The sequence below is a fragment of the Rhea americana genome, unplaced genomic scaffold (genome assembly GCF_003343005.1).
Source record: "Rhea americana isolate MKP2758 unplaced genomic scaffold, rheAme1 scaffold_49, whole genome shotgun sequence".
Classification (NCBI taxonomy): Eukaryota; Metazoa; Chordata; class Aves; order Rheiformes; family Rheidae; genus Rhea; species Rhea americana.
In genome coordinates this window covers 2,863,149-2,878,486 of record NW_028186634.1, presented here as the reverse complement: position 1 = coordinate 2,878,486, position 15,338 = coordinate 2,863,149, and the positions used below count along the sequence as shown (strand labels likewise).

The 15,338-nt window shown below is 33.7% G+C and overlaps 1 protein-coding gene across 1 annotated transcript in view; it reads left to right on the top strand.

Moving 5' to 3' along the window:
• The window catches only part of PDE3B (phosphodiesterase 3B), an 89,967-nt gene that overhangs the window by 58,799 nt on the left and 15,830 nt on the right, over positions 1–15,338 (top strand). Inside the window, exons 2-9 of the mRNA XM_085317164.1 lie at positions 3,650–3,700; positions 4,821–5,069; positions 7,371–7,513; positions 11,069–11,175; positions 12,383–12,593; positions 13,123–13,196; positions 13,688–13,791; positions 14,574–14,708. Of these exons, the coding sequence (XP_085173290.1) occupies positions 3,650–3,700; positions 4,821–5,069; positions 7,371–7,513; positions 11,069–11,175; positions 12,383–12,593; positions 13,123–13,196; positions 13,688–13,791; positions 14,574–14,708 (1,074 nt within the window). The remainder of the gene's footprint in view (positions 1–3,649; positions 3,701–4,820; positions 5,070–7,370; positions 7,514–11,068; positions 11,176–12,382; positions 12,594–13,122; positions 13,197–13,687; positions 13,792–14,573; positions 14,709–15,338) is intronic.

The following is a 15,338-nucleotide window of genomic DNA, read 5'->3' as shown; positions in this document are numbered from 1 at the left end:
TTGCTTTATTTAACGTGACCTCTACTATAGCATAAGTTACTCCCAGGTTATGTGTGTGCTTAATGGTTAGAACTCTCAAGTTTTCATAACAGTTGGATGTTACAACTGTGAACTTTAAACACACTGTTTTATGGTGTCTGTTTGACAAAAACAGAAGAGAAAATGTTACCCTTCCAATGTTACCCTTGCCTGGGTACAGATAACAAGTCAGCCTGTTTTCCTTATTGACGCTTTCAATGCGTTCTCCTGGACAAGTTCCATATTTTGTATGGAACTTTTATTTTCTCCCCGAAAGAGGTGTTAGACATACAGGAACAGAAGCAAATATAACTTTCCCAGATTAAAATAAGCAGAATGGCTTCAAAGACTGTAGAATATGATGCACCAAGGAGAGGTATGGGTATCTTATCTGTGCTCTGTAGCTGTAAGATCATATTTAATGTGTGAATGCAGTCATTTGCATAACATACATTTAACATAGAAAAAGTTGAACTTTGTCAATTATGATATTTTTTAGTAGCTGACAAAATGTCACAAACACTGACCACTTCAGATATGTGAATTTCTTTCTTTTCTTTTCTTTCTTTCTTTCTTTTTTTTTTTTTTTTGTACATTTTTATTTTTGGTTAGTGTAGAAGAAGCATTAAGTGAGCATAGTTGACGTATTTGAAGCTGATAGTATCTTCAGACTGTGTTGCTGACGTTCTTCTGTGGGTCTGGTGGTTTTTGTGAAGTTATGGAGGACACGTAGATTTGTAACCATATTCAAACAAACTAAAAAAATACTTCTGCAAGAAAATGCTTTTAAAAGTATAACAGATCTTTAACCTAAGGTATTGGGGAGGTTTTTTGCCTATTTATTTTAATTATGTCAATGTAGGTACTTTCTATGCCATATTAGAGTACTGCTACTGTTTGAATGGCTCTGGAAAATAACGTAGAATAATTTGGAAACAGAAATGAAAAAAACATTTTAAATTGCATCCTCTATCTTATTTTTAAGAGGGGGAATATTCATGCAGCTATTATAAAGACTACAAGTCTCTAAAGTTCATGCAGTAACAATAATTAAATTAGATACAAATCAATGAATTAAAAATTTCTAATTATTTTTTGTTTAGATTTCCTACAGAAAGCCATGAAATTTACATAGCTTTTAGTCCTTGATACTATAAACACTATATTTCATTGAACTGACAGAGCTGGGAAGAATAATAGTTGCATGTAACCTGATTGTGTATAGTTAATAGGTTGTCTGTTACTTAATGTGATTAATGATGCTGGATATGTATAACATGCTTTTTTCATGGAGTTCCTGCAATGTTGAACTGCAACTGTTCTGCATGGTGAACAATTGATACAATGTATTAGATTTTTACCAAAAAAATAGCCTTTGTGTTTTAGGAAAAAACAAAGATACTCATAAAAATCAGTTTAAAGTCAGTATCATTCACAATGCTAATTTTATCAAGATCTGTATGTACATATGAAAAATATATGTGGGAAGTGTATGTACTGACAGTACAGTCAATGGAAGTATTTCTTGGCCTTGACTGTTATATTTAACACCTGTTTTATATCTTAATTAGTGATGAAGATGTAAAGGCATATAAAAAGATGGCTCGAGACTGTTTCAATAACAAGAGTTGCATATTGGGAAAGTATTTGAGCAACATGGCAAAGATTCATAGCTTTCTCCACTGAAGAACATTTATTTGCCACTTACCACTCATTTTACAGTTTAGCGTGGCAGTGTTATATTACTTTTGAGTGGCCAACTTCAGTGGTACTAACAGAGAAGCTAAATAGCTATATGCAGTACTTCCTTCCTGTCTATGGACCCATCCATCTTTATGCATATTTGAGGTGACTCCTTTCTGCTTAGGAGTTAAAGAAAACAATGAATTGTCCAGGTTTGTCCTCTCAAAAAAAATAAATTTGTTCTATGGGCAGCAGAAATAATAAATTCTGGTTTCTGAATCTTCTTATCCACCTTTCATCCTATATCTATGCCAAAGTACTCCAACTTCTTTACCTTCAATATTTAATTTGTCCTTCTTTTTTACACCAAAATATTCCTAAGTATGTCTTCTTTCCTTCAATATTTTATAACTCTTAGCTAGGACAGAAATGGCTTATGATCAGAGTGTGATTGATTAGTTTGTAAGCTAAATGAAACAAGTAAATATTGAGCTCTGGTTAGTTTTTCCCTCAGAGGAAAAATGAGTTTGGTTCCTTCTCTTGTCCCAGTCACTCACTTCCACAAATTGTACAGGAAATGGATATTCTTTGAGTTCTGTTTGTCTCCCAAATTTGATGGAGACTGGTCAGTAGCTTCAAAATGTTATGAAGACGAGAGAGCTTGATTGCTTGACCATACATGTTTTGTTTCCTTAGCAACGTTTTCTTAAGATGCGTCTCACTACAGGACAGGATAATTGCATCAGTTCTTGTAGGGTTCTTGTTCCAGTGTATTCATTCATCCTTGCCCAAAGATACTAAAAGATACTATATAATGATCCTAGCATTCAGGTAATAAGGGAACATAAATAAAAATTGTAGGTTCAATCCTACAGAACTTTATATTTCAGTAATCTTATATATGTAGAAATATTTGCAAAATTCACAACTTTTTTAACGATATTTTGAAAACCCAGAAATTCTTGTGAGAACGTTATTTTTCCCTTTTCTTATCCTTTTTTAATCCACAAACTGTCTTCCATGTTATGAAAACAAACCTTGTAAGATTAATCAAAATATCAAATTTTTAAAATTCTAAAACATAAAATTGTTTTTAAAGTTTGAATTCTGTCCTAATGCATGGCATTTTCCTAAAACAATGGTTGTAGTGGATTTCTGTGATTAGGTTTCATTATTCTGAGACTAAATTAAAACAGAATATTAGTTTTTAAGCTGTTCTTAAAATGGATTAAAAAATTAGCTAATGTAAGATATATTCTGTCACTTATGTGCTTTTCTGTTGTGACTTTATTGCATGTTTATCACATTAGATGTAAATTTTTACCTGTAAATCCACTTTAATATTCTGAGATGCACCTATTCTATGAAGTTTTTTGCTCTACACTTCTGTAATTCAGGTAGGAAGTTCTGGTATGAGATTTATCAAGCCTGATATAGCCGTGATGAACTTCAGGACATACTATTAAGCATCTCTTAGTAATTTTGAGGCATGTTTTGTAGTTATGGAGAACAATTTTGTATTGTTTTTTCTTTTGTTATGAATCTGTTAACTAAATGCTAGTTTTCTTGACAATTTAGCTCTTTTTATAGAAGATACTGGAGATTAAGATATGTTTGCTTTTATAAGTGTAGATGAATGGAAGTAGAAAAGCACTGCCACCAGCTAATTTAGTGTACATTAGATGATTTATCAATGATCCAGAAATATTAGAGTAAGACCATATAATTATTTTGTTATCAAGCGATCTCTGTTCCATGCAGATTCAACACTTTTGAGGGATTTTGCTGTGGTAGTGATAACTGAGACAATGACGTAAGCTTCATCCTGTCAAAAGATGAAGGGAGAAGTATTTTATATTACGTCACCTGATTAAGATTTATTCCACTGTTGTTTTTTTCAGTGTTAACAGCACTAACCTACTACTGTATTACTCTTCATTTTTTACAGATGATTCTTTGGGACTGGGATTTGAAGCAATGGTACAAACCCTATTACCAGGTCAGTCTATTATGAATTCTCTAATAAAATGTAATCAAAGTAGAGAGTTCACTGGGAACTGTCAAATTTCTTTTTTTTTTCTGTTGAGAATTCTTGGTTACCTGGGTTGTCATAAGTACACTCTAATTCTGTGTAGCAGAGACTTGAAATTCAGCAATTCTGACCAAATTGACAGGGATGTACTTTCTTAGTATACATGAGAACGGTCTCCAATCCAGCTAAGAAGGGAGTGCTGACTGAAATATCCCTTAGCATAATGTCAGTGAATGATTTCCCTGAGTTGCAAAACTCAGGGCTACCAGGATCTCACTTTTTTTCTGACTGCTTGTTTCTGCCTCTCTTTCCTGTGTCAGTACTGGTGTCTAATCAGCCAATGCTGTTTCTGTTCAGGGAGTTGTGCCAAATAAAATCTAATCACTTTTTGACAGAATTTTTAGGATCTATTTGCACAGAATCAAGGATAATAAAGACAGTGAAACCGAATCAGCTGTAACTTAGGTTTAAACTGCTGTGGAAATTGTACCTTTATAAGGGGTTTGTAACAGTTTGGCACTCAAATTTCTGTTGATTTTGTTGGAGGAGATAGAACACTGAGCTTAATTCTAAGACAAAGTAATAAAAATTGAGATAAGAAAAATTGACCCTAGATCTTTATTTTAAAAGGACAAGAATAAACTGATAGCTAGTGTTGAATTCTGGAATATATTTTTATTGCATAAGAAATACTTTGCAGAAATTAGTTAGCCCTGTTCTTTTTTTTTCCTCCCTCACCTAAGTGACTCGTCTGATGTGTGTTTAAAAAAAAAAAGAAAAAAGAAAACTTATAATCATTACAAAAAAGATATTTGATGTAAGAAAATGTGGTAATTTTGTTTATAGACTCAGTTTTGAAAATACATAGAATTTGGGGTCTAGTTTTGATGAGATTATTTATAAAAATTCTCAGAACATAAAATTTTGTTCTATATAGTAGGTGAGTATGTATATACCTGTACTTTTTCTTCAGAAGAAAAATCAACTGCATTGTATTTTTTGGTGATGGATAAGATGCTCATTTAAAACATATCTAAGTAAAATGTTTAAAAATTTTGATTGTTTGTAATATTTCTATCTGTTCTAGAATACTGGCAATGGAAATGGAGTTGATCTTTCAGTGCTAAATGAGGCTCGGACCATGCTAACAGATCTCCTGACTGACCCCTCCCTTCCACCACAAGTGATTTCTTCCCTTCGAAGCGTTAATAGTTTGATGGGTGCTTTCTCAGGCACATGCAAACCAAAGGCTAATCCATTTACACCATTTCCTGGTTTCTTCCCCTGTCCTGAAATAGAGGACCCTGCCGAAAAAGGAGAACGTAAATTACTCAAGGTCAAACAACTATAATTGTAATTTACAAGTGTGTTGCCATTTCTGAGCAATTTGTCAAAGAAAATTCTTCTGGAGAGAATGTTCTTTGTATGGATAGTAGTTTCTCTACTGAATACTGAACTGCTGTTAAGATCGAAAGAAAAAAGCTGTGAAAAAACACTGAATGAAGAGTACGTAGGTACCAAAATTACAAATTGAAATGTTTGAAGGAGAGACAGGTGAAGGGCACTGGTCTACACTCTAAAACAGAAAATTCCTCAAAATAAGCACAGGATTACAATAAACAAGCAAAAAAAGAAAGTAGTGTAAAATCAAAGCGTTATATATTCATGGTTTGACAGGAACAGGGCTCTTGATATTCCTACAGTCTTGGTCTAGCAGTTACTGTTGGTGTGGCTTTTTCATTTGTTTTTTTACTATTGTAAACAAGTTATATATTTAAAAGTAAAAATAATGTCTTCTGCCTATGCAGCACATAACATTATGGGACCAATGTGTATATCTACTGTCACCCCTCCCTGTTTTCTAGAGTAAGTAACTGTAAGCAAGACACATTATGGAATGCAATGCAAAAACATCTACAAACTCAGCTGCAATGCATCAGTGCTTATAAGTCTAGGGTAGTGTGGTGTTGACAGCTCGAAGCTGGCTTTTGCAGCTATCTGTGCTCTGTACCTTTCCTAGCACTCAAGGAAACTTATTAGTTCAGGCACCATCTGCTTGCTCTCAGCCATTACAAAAACAGGTACCCAGACAAATAGGTAACTGGTGCACACAGTCACAGGGACTGGCAGGCACTGGCTTTGCTTCTGTCTGCTGGGGGAGACAGAAGCTCCTCCTAGGTGCTGTTCCCTTTGCAGCCCCAGGGAACCTGTTAACCACCCAAAGCAGGGGAGTCTTTTCCTGTTTTCAAGCATGCAAGAAGCCTAGCTGGGAAGTCGCCGCACTGTAGTTGCTTCCATTTCCAAACAGTTGGCTGGTTGGACAAAAGTGGTCAACTTGTTGGCTCTCTATTTTCGGGGCAGATAAGACTGCCCCATGAGCCAGATTCAATTGGTGAATGTCTGTTGTCCATCATTGTCAAGACAAATGTTTCTGGTGAAAAAAGTCAGTATCCACAGATTAATCTATGGAAGTGATACAGAGGATGAATCTCACATGGATATTTGCAGAAATCAGTTCAGCAGGAAGCATAGTCATCCAGCATTTTTTTTTTTCCTAAATGCTTGGCCTGAAGGAGTTGGAGCCTTTATAGCTCTCTGTTTCCTCTCCTTCCCTGGAAGTTGTCTCAAGTCGTCAATCCAAATAATCTCTGTCAGATAATTTATGGGTACGGCTTGCCTTTGGTACCTACTAAGCTGCTTCCTGCATACTGCTTTGTACTTGACTGATTTCAGATCTTTGATTTTAATTACTTAATTCCTGTGTAACAAATTACTCTTTGAGAGTACTTGGCTTAGTCGACATCTTCATTGCCTTCTGTCTGAAGATTTTTTTTTTTTTTTTTTTTTTTTTTTTTTTTTTTTTTTGTTTCATTAGTGCAGCATTATTGAAGCTGTTTCATATAATTTGGCAGAATACAGTCTCCTGGTTCCCTTTCTGGTAGAGCTGGGTAAGAAGTACCATGTGTTTCTGTTCACACAGAATCATTTGAGTTCCATTGCCCTGCATTGTGGAAGGCTTCACGTTCATGTCCAATATGATTCCTTGTATCTGGACTGCAACGTGTCTAACTTGCAAAGCTTCCCAGTTTGGAAGTGGTGAGGAGCTCTGGGAACCCCACCCTAGGTGCTGTGGGATGACAAGGAGAAGTAGAAAGCGAGCCCTGAAAGATCGCAGCTGACTTGCCCACAAGTTCCACTATACTTGCTGTCATTATTTAGTATCCAAGTTATCAAAATCTCAGGCTATCCTGGATGCTGGAGACGTGATTGGAGTCATATGACTGAGAGGGGTAGAAAAATGATCCATAAGCCTATAGCGACTGACCGTATCTAAAAGATCTCCAATTTTAAAAACTATGAAAAATAATAGTGGGACAATATGGATTTCAAATTTACGTATTTTAAATATGGGAAAGAAAAGAAGATGTGCAACTGGATAATTATCTTAATAAGCAAAATATTTTTAAATACATCTTTTAAATTTTCTTAAATTATAAGAGTCAACCTAAGATATCATCCTTTATGTTTCATTGTAAGCGGTTAATAGAGTCATATCCTATCTTCAGAACCAATAAATAAAATTTCAGTATCTGTTTTCAGTTATGTAAATTTTAACCATAATTAAACCACTCAACAGGGACTAAATAGCAGGAGTGGCATGCCAACACCACAGCTGAGAAGAGCTTCAGGAGTTTCTGGCATTCCAGCTATAGAAACGCCATCGTCTAGATGGGAACGGAGTAACAACAAGAGATCTCATCAGGAATATAACACATCAAGGTAACCACCTAACTAGTTTTTAATGATAGAATAATAAATGTAGTCTTTCTAAAATGTTCATGCCTATGATGTTGGAACTTGGCAGGGGAAGTACATAATGCTAAATCTTGTTGTTGAATTCTGCCAGCATAAATTAGAAAACACTTCAGGTTAATAATATACTATACTTCTGTAGCTGTGCTTGATCTGAACTAGAAGTCAGGTCATTCTGAGGTTGAATGTCATGCTCCATCATAATAAGTAGTGCTTGCCTATCAGTTTTAATGGGAAATGAGAAAAATATCCAACATAAGCTAGTTTGTTTTGCAATCGTGTAGCCTCTAAACCATTATTGACTTCCTCTTCCTTCTTTTTGTTTAAATATATATCACTTCTAAGCTTCCACGTATCCAATAATTTTTTCTAATTAAAGAAGATTATATATTCTTTTGCATTTGCTAGCTAACTACTGTGTGTTGCAACACTTACTAGTACGGTTATCAAGTAAGTAATAAGGTAGATTAAGAAAGTTATCTCCTCTCTTCTTGTCAGTCAGTGCGATGTAAACAAAACTTTTAGTTCCGTAATTAAGATTATATCTTGAGTTAGGATTAAAATTAACATACCTTTTTTTGTTGTGTTCAGTGTTGTCTTTCAGATTGAAAATTCACACACTTTATTTAAATTTGTATGTTTTTGCATAATGTCTTGTAAGAAAAGTAAAAAACATAACGTTTGAAATTTTGTTGTAATTTAAAACAGTAAAATTTTGTGCATTTTTCTTTTCTCCATATCTGATAGCTCCTAAAACATCACAATTTTTTACATTTTTTTAAAGAAAATATGAGTTACACTGATATTTGATAAGTACTAGGAGTGGATGAAAGTTTATGTGCAACAAGTGTCCAAGAATTAATTTATCAAGATTTTTTTAATTTTAAAGCAAATCATTTTGCTTTAACTATTTCAAATCATTTTGTAGTTATCAGGGACACTTTTTCCTTTGAATAAAATAGACTATTCAAGTTTTTACATAATAAAACTCTATTGTGGCTTAGGTATAAAATATAATTTAAGCTATTAAATTGTAAATAAATTGTTATAGATAACTTTCTGTAGCTGTCACTGTCATGTCAGCAGCAGGATTCTGTTGTTCTCATGAAATCAGGCTGAATGTGTATCACAAATTCTTATTAGCCAATTATTACTGTAGTTTAAAGGTTGTATTTTTGTGCTGATATGGTTATTCAGTGTTTGAGTCTCCACTGTTACATCCAGTGGAAATTACGAGAGAACAGACCTTAAACTTGCAAACTGTGGGACTTCAGTTTGAGGTTTTGCACTTCTGGTGCAGACACTTTATAGGTTTATGAGAAAAGGAGGGTCTACAGACCAAAGACCCTGCTCAAACATACTTGATTAAAAGCAGCAGTGCAGAAAACACCCTCATTCTTAGTCAATTATTGTTAAATTATCCCTCAACCCTGGTGACTAGCCCTCATACCTGGTCACCCCCCAGGATGTCCCCTCCTCAGTCTCAGCATTGCACCAGTCCTGTTACCTCCCTCAACTCCCCTCTCAGGGGACTAAGACCTCAACCCTTACAGACCTAGAATATTGGGTCCTTTCTTGCGGTTTACCTTCTTCCCTTCAGGGTTCTTGCCAAATCTTATACTGTCCCAGTCCCCTGGCATCTTCCAGTGATCATTCTTTTCAAGTTTCCTTTTACCTATAATATACTCTGATCATCTCAAAATTCCCTATGATCATTCACTTGCATTACAAATATGGCTGGGTGAGATAGTCAAAATGGCATACCTGTTCCTGCTGCCAAAAGTGGTAGTCCTTTACTCTAGAATGCATACCTGGCCCTTTTGTGCCATTGGCTTTGGTTGTGAGTCAGCCCCTTAACTTGTCAGAATGTAATTCAGCAAAAGAAAATGCATAGTTTTTCCTGCAGTGGGGAGATGAGCCTGCTCGCTGAGGGACCGAACAAGTGTCAGAGGAGAAGCAGGGAGGAACACACAGACTGTAAAAATGGAGAGTGGAACCTCCATTCTCAGAACAGAAAACTGTTCCCTGGTAGGAAAGCTTGTCAAAGATCTTTTTTATTTAATTTTATTTATTTACATAAATGACTTCTTTTCAACTGAATCCTAGCTGAGTAGAGGAAGATAGGACATTACATAGTGGTATAATAAATAAATATTGCTACAAAAATTGGTTTAATGTTCCAGAAGATTTTCTGTCTATGTGGRCAGGTTTTAGATGCAATGCTAAAGAGCTTGTCTTTAATTACCTGCAAACTCCTGGTTTGGTTTGTCATTCAAGCATCAGTTTGAGGTGAACTGACCTCACTTAATACCAGTGTAGAATCTTTCTGTGTTTTAAACGAGTACATCCAAGTTAGGATAGCTAAAGAACATGCAAGTAGAAAGATTTAGTTCATCAAAGTTGTTTAACGTGTGAATGTCAGACTTCCAAATAATACATCTGTCTTTATTCTTTAGCTCACACATTTGAATTTAGCTAGCATTTTTTATATTTGTATATTTAAGCAGATGATGGTAGGTCAAGTATTTATTGGTTTGATAGCCCGTGTTTGAAATCTGATTTTAAAAAGGTGAAATCTATGTGGATAAATACAGTTTTTTCCCCATACTTCATGTAAAAGTAATTATTTCATTTTAGTATTTCCCTTTCAAGTACATCTGCACAGTTATTTTTGGTTACATATCACATTTGTGTTTACAAAAAGAAATGAAATTTTGGAATGCAATTTCATGCCTGCAACAGCAGATGGCATAACTTAACAATTGAGGTAGCTACACTGTGGCTACTGAAGTATAATATGACTTCATTAATGTCAAAAATTATTTGAGTTTTGAGATAATAAATAAAATGGTTGATTAAACATGAAAGAATTATTTGAAAATAAAGCTATAGCTATGAAAGGTTGGTTAAATTGGAAATACCATAACAAGCTTTTAAGTGTTCTCAAACCTGTTAGAAAATAGTCTCTTCTGTTAAAACATAACTAGAGTATTTAATATTATCACTAAAGAATAAATTCATATAGTGCTGTGTGATATTTAGCAGTTGAAAAACAAAACTTCAGTAAAACACACAATTCAGCAAATTTTAATTACTTTCATTATCTTTAAAATCTGTCTTTCCATAACATTCCTTTAAAAACATTGACAAGAAATCGTTTAATGCTCTGTGAAAAGGTCTAGCTAGTAAATAAACAATTACTCAAATTACTCAGAAAGATACTGTATGCTTTCTAGGCAACATTCAGGAAAAGTAAAAGCTATTTTAGAAAGTGGAAACTATGGCAAGTAATATGAAGACATTTATTACATCTTTTTAGAACTGCATAGGGTCTGTTGCTTTCTGTTCAATATAATTCACATATTGTCTAGCTCATCTTGAACTTGACTTCATTGTAGTGCTCTGTTTTTCTTGAATAGTGGTGGAACTATATAAGAACAATCTAGCTATTTTACAAGCATTTTATTTGACAAAAATGAAATAAAGACAGTGAAGAAAAATATTTTATTGTTTTATTTTTAGCCAAGGATCTAATTCAAATGGATCTTTTAGTGCAAACCTGCTGGCTGTACCAAAACAAAGATCATCTTCTATGACATTGACTCATCACATAGGTCCCAGACGAGTAGGTAAGATGTTGTAATTTGTATAGTTTAGTGGCAGGATGTCAAGACTGAAACATACGAAGATTTAATTCAAACTACTTACAATATGTCATGTATTAGAATTATTTCTTTTTATATAAATGTGACACTAATATAACATCAACATGTAGCACATATTTTAAAAGGATTTGATTATTTTAAATCAAAATTATAGTTAACACTGTYGACTTTGTACAAATCTTAACTATCTTCCTCATCCTGTGTATCTGCAAAATGTTAGATTCAGTGGCTGGTACTTAATTAAAATTGCACTTACCATAACGTATGACCTTTTTAGTACTGCTGGTTTTTTGCATTGGAATGGTGTAATTTAGATGCACCTAAAATTTCTGATAGAAACCTGAGATAAATATTTAATAACATTTTAGGAGAAGGAGTGAGAGTAAATTTTATTCTTACATTGTTGTTGTTAAAAGATAGTAGAGTTTATAATAAAAGTGCTGATATAATATGTATACCAGTTTTCAGAGGTTATGACTGATCTGTTCTCCTATATTGAGTGAAAATGGGCAAACTGACCTTTTTCTGACAGTTCTGCCTATCCATTTTAGCATAATTTAGGCAAATTATCACAATAATAACAAAAAGGCACATGACTGTCAAAAAGGCCAGGACCTGCCCACTTTAATCTGTTGCTTCAAAAATACAACAATATTGTATATATTATATATTGTAAATACAAAAATACAATTCAAAAATTACAACTTTTTAATTTTTTTTAATGCCCCAAGCATATTTTTCTGCAATTGCAAAGCAATAAGCTAAAATATTTTTAAGTTAGTTATCAATGCTGAATTACTTTTTTTTAATGAAATTTTCTGGAAATAATTAAAAAGAAATCCTGACTCAAACAAAGAATATGGGAAGTTTCAACCTAACTGGTTATGATGCCAAAGTTTTGTTTTTTTTAAAAAAAAAAAAAAAAGCAACAACACCCTCCACACACACCTTTGAAAGACAGATATTATAACATATTACATAGTCTGCCACTCAGATGTGTGGCCTGTACTGTGCTTCATATTTGTAGATTTCAAAATTTAGAATCGGTCTTGCTACTTAACATGTTTGACAGCATGAGATACATACAATATTTTGAAAAATTGCACATTGGCCTATTAAAATATAAAGGTCTTAATGTAATCTGAACCAAATGTAATTTTTGTTTTGGAAGGTGTTTCTCCTGGCCTGAATCCTGTGGGTTCATCTGCTCATGGATCTGTCTCCAGTGGGTCCCTTGTCAGTTGGTCTCCTGTAGAATTTCCTGATACTGCTGATTTTCTTACAAAACCAAGCATTAATGTGCATAAGCCTTTGGGACACACATTTAATTCTCCAGATTTTCAGCAGCAAGTTAAAACACCTGCAGGTTTTATGTGTAACAGGTACTGTAGAGCTTCAGGTATAATTTTAGTAACTTCATATGTTTCAAATGAAAATACATAGTAACACCTGTATCTAATAGTATTGAAAATAAGGGATGTCATCTCCTCCTAATCTAACTGTTTTATCCAGGGACAGAATGCTTTATGTATTCCATTACTTTGAAATAGTTCAACCTTGATATGAAATGCAGCAGTCATTGTGGGGTAGCAATATTTTCTAGACTCTGGAGGAGGAAGACTTCCTGCTTAGGAATTTAATTCTTTCTATTTAAAAACTTACTAATTACTTCTACTGTATTAATTCGTGACAGTGAGTCTGGGGGAGGTGATGGATGATTGTTTTATAAGCACAGAGTAAAGCCATATGTGCATAGTTCATGAGAAAATATCAAGGTCACTTTGCGTAAGAACCTTAAACTTAATTTAAAGAAAAGAAAGAGCAATTTGCAGATATTTTTCAGTTCACCACAGTGGTAGCAAAAGAAGAAAATTACTGAATGTTTTAACTATTTCTCACATATTCTGTAAGCTGTGGATGTCAGGTACTCAAGCCTGTTCCAACACCAGAATCAGAATCTGCAGAATACAAAAGCAGAAAACCAGGTAGGATTTCAAAATACGCAAATGTTTACTAAATTTTCTTAATAACCAATTATATTATTTTTTTATTTCTATGTGATTTTTAAAATATTTTCAAATAATTTATATATGTATAAATAAATATATAAAATCTTACAGTTTGCTATTTAGAATAAGTGAAATGATATGAAATATTGCCTGTTTCAGAATTAGAATTTTATAATAGTCTCCCACTCGTGGCTTTATAGTCCCGTACTCCATATGTCACACAAGTTCTCTACCACCTCTGTTAAACTAAATACGGAAAAAATAAGTACTAGTGATATTTTTAGCTTTCCTAAAACCTTAAATAGGTTTTTGTCTAACAGATTTTTCTTCTATGAACTTCCGTTGTTAAATTCTTAAGTAAAATGGTTTTGAAACAAACTGTTAATCTGTTGTATTTAGTTTAAGATTTGTTGTATTGCAGTAATTTACAAATTTTTGATAGTGTTTATAGACATATTTGCTTTAAGGTGAAATTGGAAACATCCATATTTCAAAAGAATCTTTCCGCTGTACAAAGAAGAAACAAGAGGAAAGGAAGGAAAAGATTCAACAAACGCCAAACAGTAAACTTGTAAGCATGTAATTGCAAAAGTATCGGCAGTAATTGTAATCAATACAGTATTTCTTTATCATTTCTAATATACTGTAAAGAGGTCCCTGCATTGCRAAGAACTGTAATGTCTGAAGGAAAATGGTGCATTGTTAGAATTCAAAATTTCATTTAGTAATTGTCTACTTCTACCTTGCATAAATTTCACTAGCAAGTGAAAAGACGGCAATTTGTATTAAATTTTTGTTAAGTAAAATTAATTTGTGCACATTTAATGTGTTTAAGTATGCTCAAACACCAATTGGCTACTATTTTCTCTTGGAAGTTTACCAAAAAATGTGGCAGATTCAGTGAGACTGTCAACTGAATGTTCATACGATGCACTATGTTGAAAGTAAGGGAAGACAAATTGTGTAATAAGCTATACGAACATTTTGGGTTTAGATATCACTTTTTTTAAAAGCTATTTCAACTAATGAACTGTCAGAGCACAGTAAATAAGTTTTGTTAGCCTGCACAAAATTTTGCTTTGCTCTATTAACTTTGTTTTAAAAAGGGAAAGAGTGAAAATCTAGCACCATCTGCAGAAAGCCTGGAATCTGCTGCCCAAGAGTGTGAAAAGTCAAACTTTTAACTGTGCTATTTGTATCATTGATTTAGGAATTTCTTATAGCCACAATTACAGCAGCATACAGTAAATTCAATAATATTTTGTCATTTTCGTAGTTTTTTTGGTCAATGTAATTCAGAGATTAGTTTTTACTCTTACTTTAGAGATGTTAAAGTGTCTTACTCTCATACAGATGGAGTGGGATCCTTCATTAGAAATGATGTTAATAGAACATGATTCACTAATGGAGAAGATGAGCAATTGGAATTTCCAAATTTTTGACCTTGTGCAAAAATTGGGAGACCAGTCTGGAAGGATCCTTAGCCAGGTTTGTTGTTATCTTCTGTTGTATGAGGGAGGCTGTACAAAGCTGTCATGCTTATATACTTTATTTAAACTCTACAGAAGTTTGGCAGTCAAGTCTATATTAATGTTAGCTTGAAAAGTAGAAATACCATTTCTCGTGTATTCCATCTCATTGTAAACCATGAAAAATATCTTGTTTATAAACAACTTGCACTAAATCCTCTGCATTTTATTCTCACTGTCAAGTGGCTTAGACTCATTCTTACTGGAATAGGTTTTGTGATAATGTTCCATTTCCTATGAAAAATTGTCTCCTGCTTTTAGAATTGCTACCTTGTTCATCATTTATTTCAGTAAAATATTCCTTCCAGAGCTACACCTGTGAGGGAAGAGAAGTGATCTTTTAGGCAGCCTCTTGATTTTACAAACAATTTTTTTCCCCATGCTGCTTTCTGCATGTAGTATTCCTTTTATCTCTTTCTGACTTACTACAAAGCTCTCTTTGGTGATCCTATCTGCTGTCCCCCAGCATCTCCCACCCATCAATGCTCTCGGGAAGTTTCTACCTCTTTCCTTGCACTGGATCTAACAATCATAGGTCTATAGTAAGAATTAGATTAGATTCTGGTCTCATGACAAAATATTTTTCTTG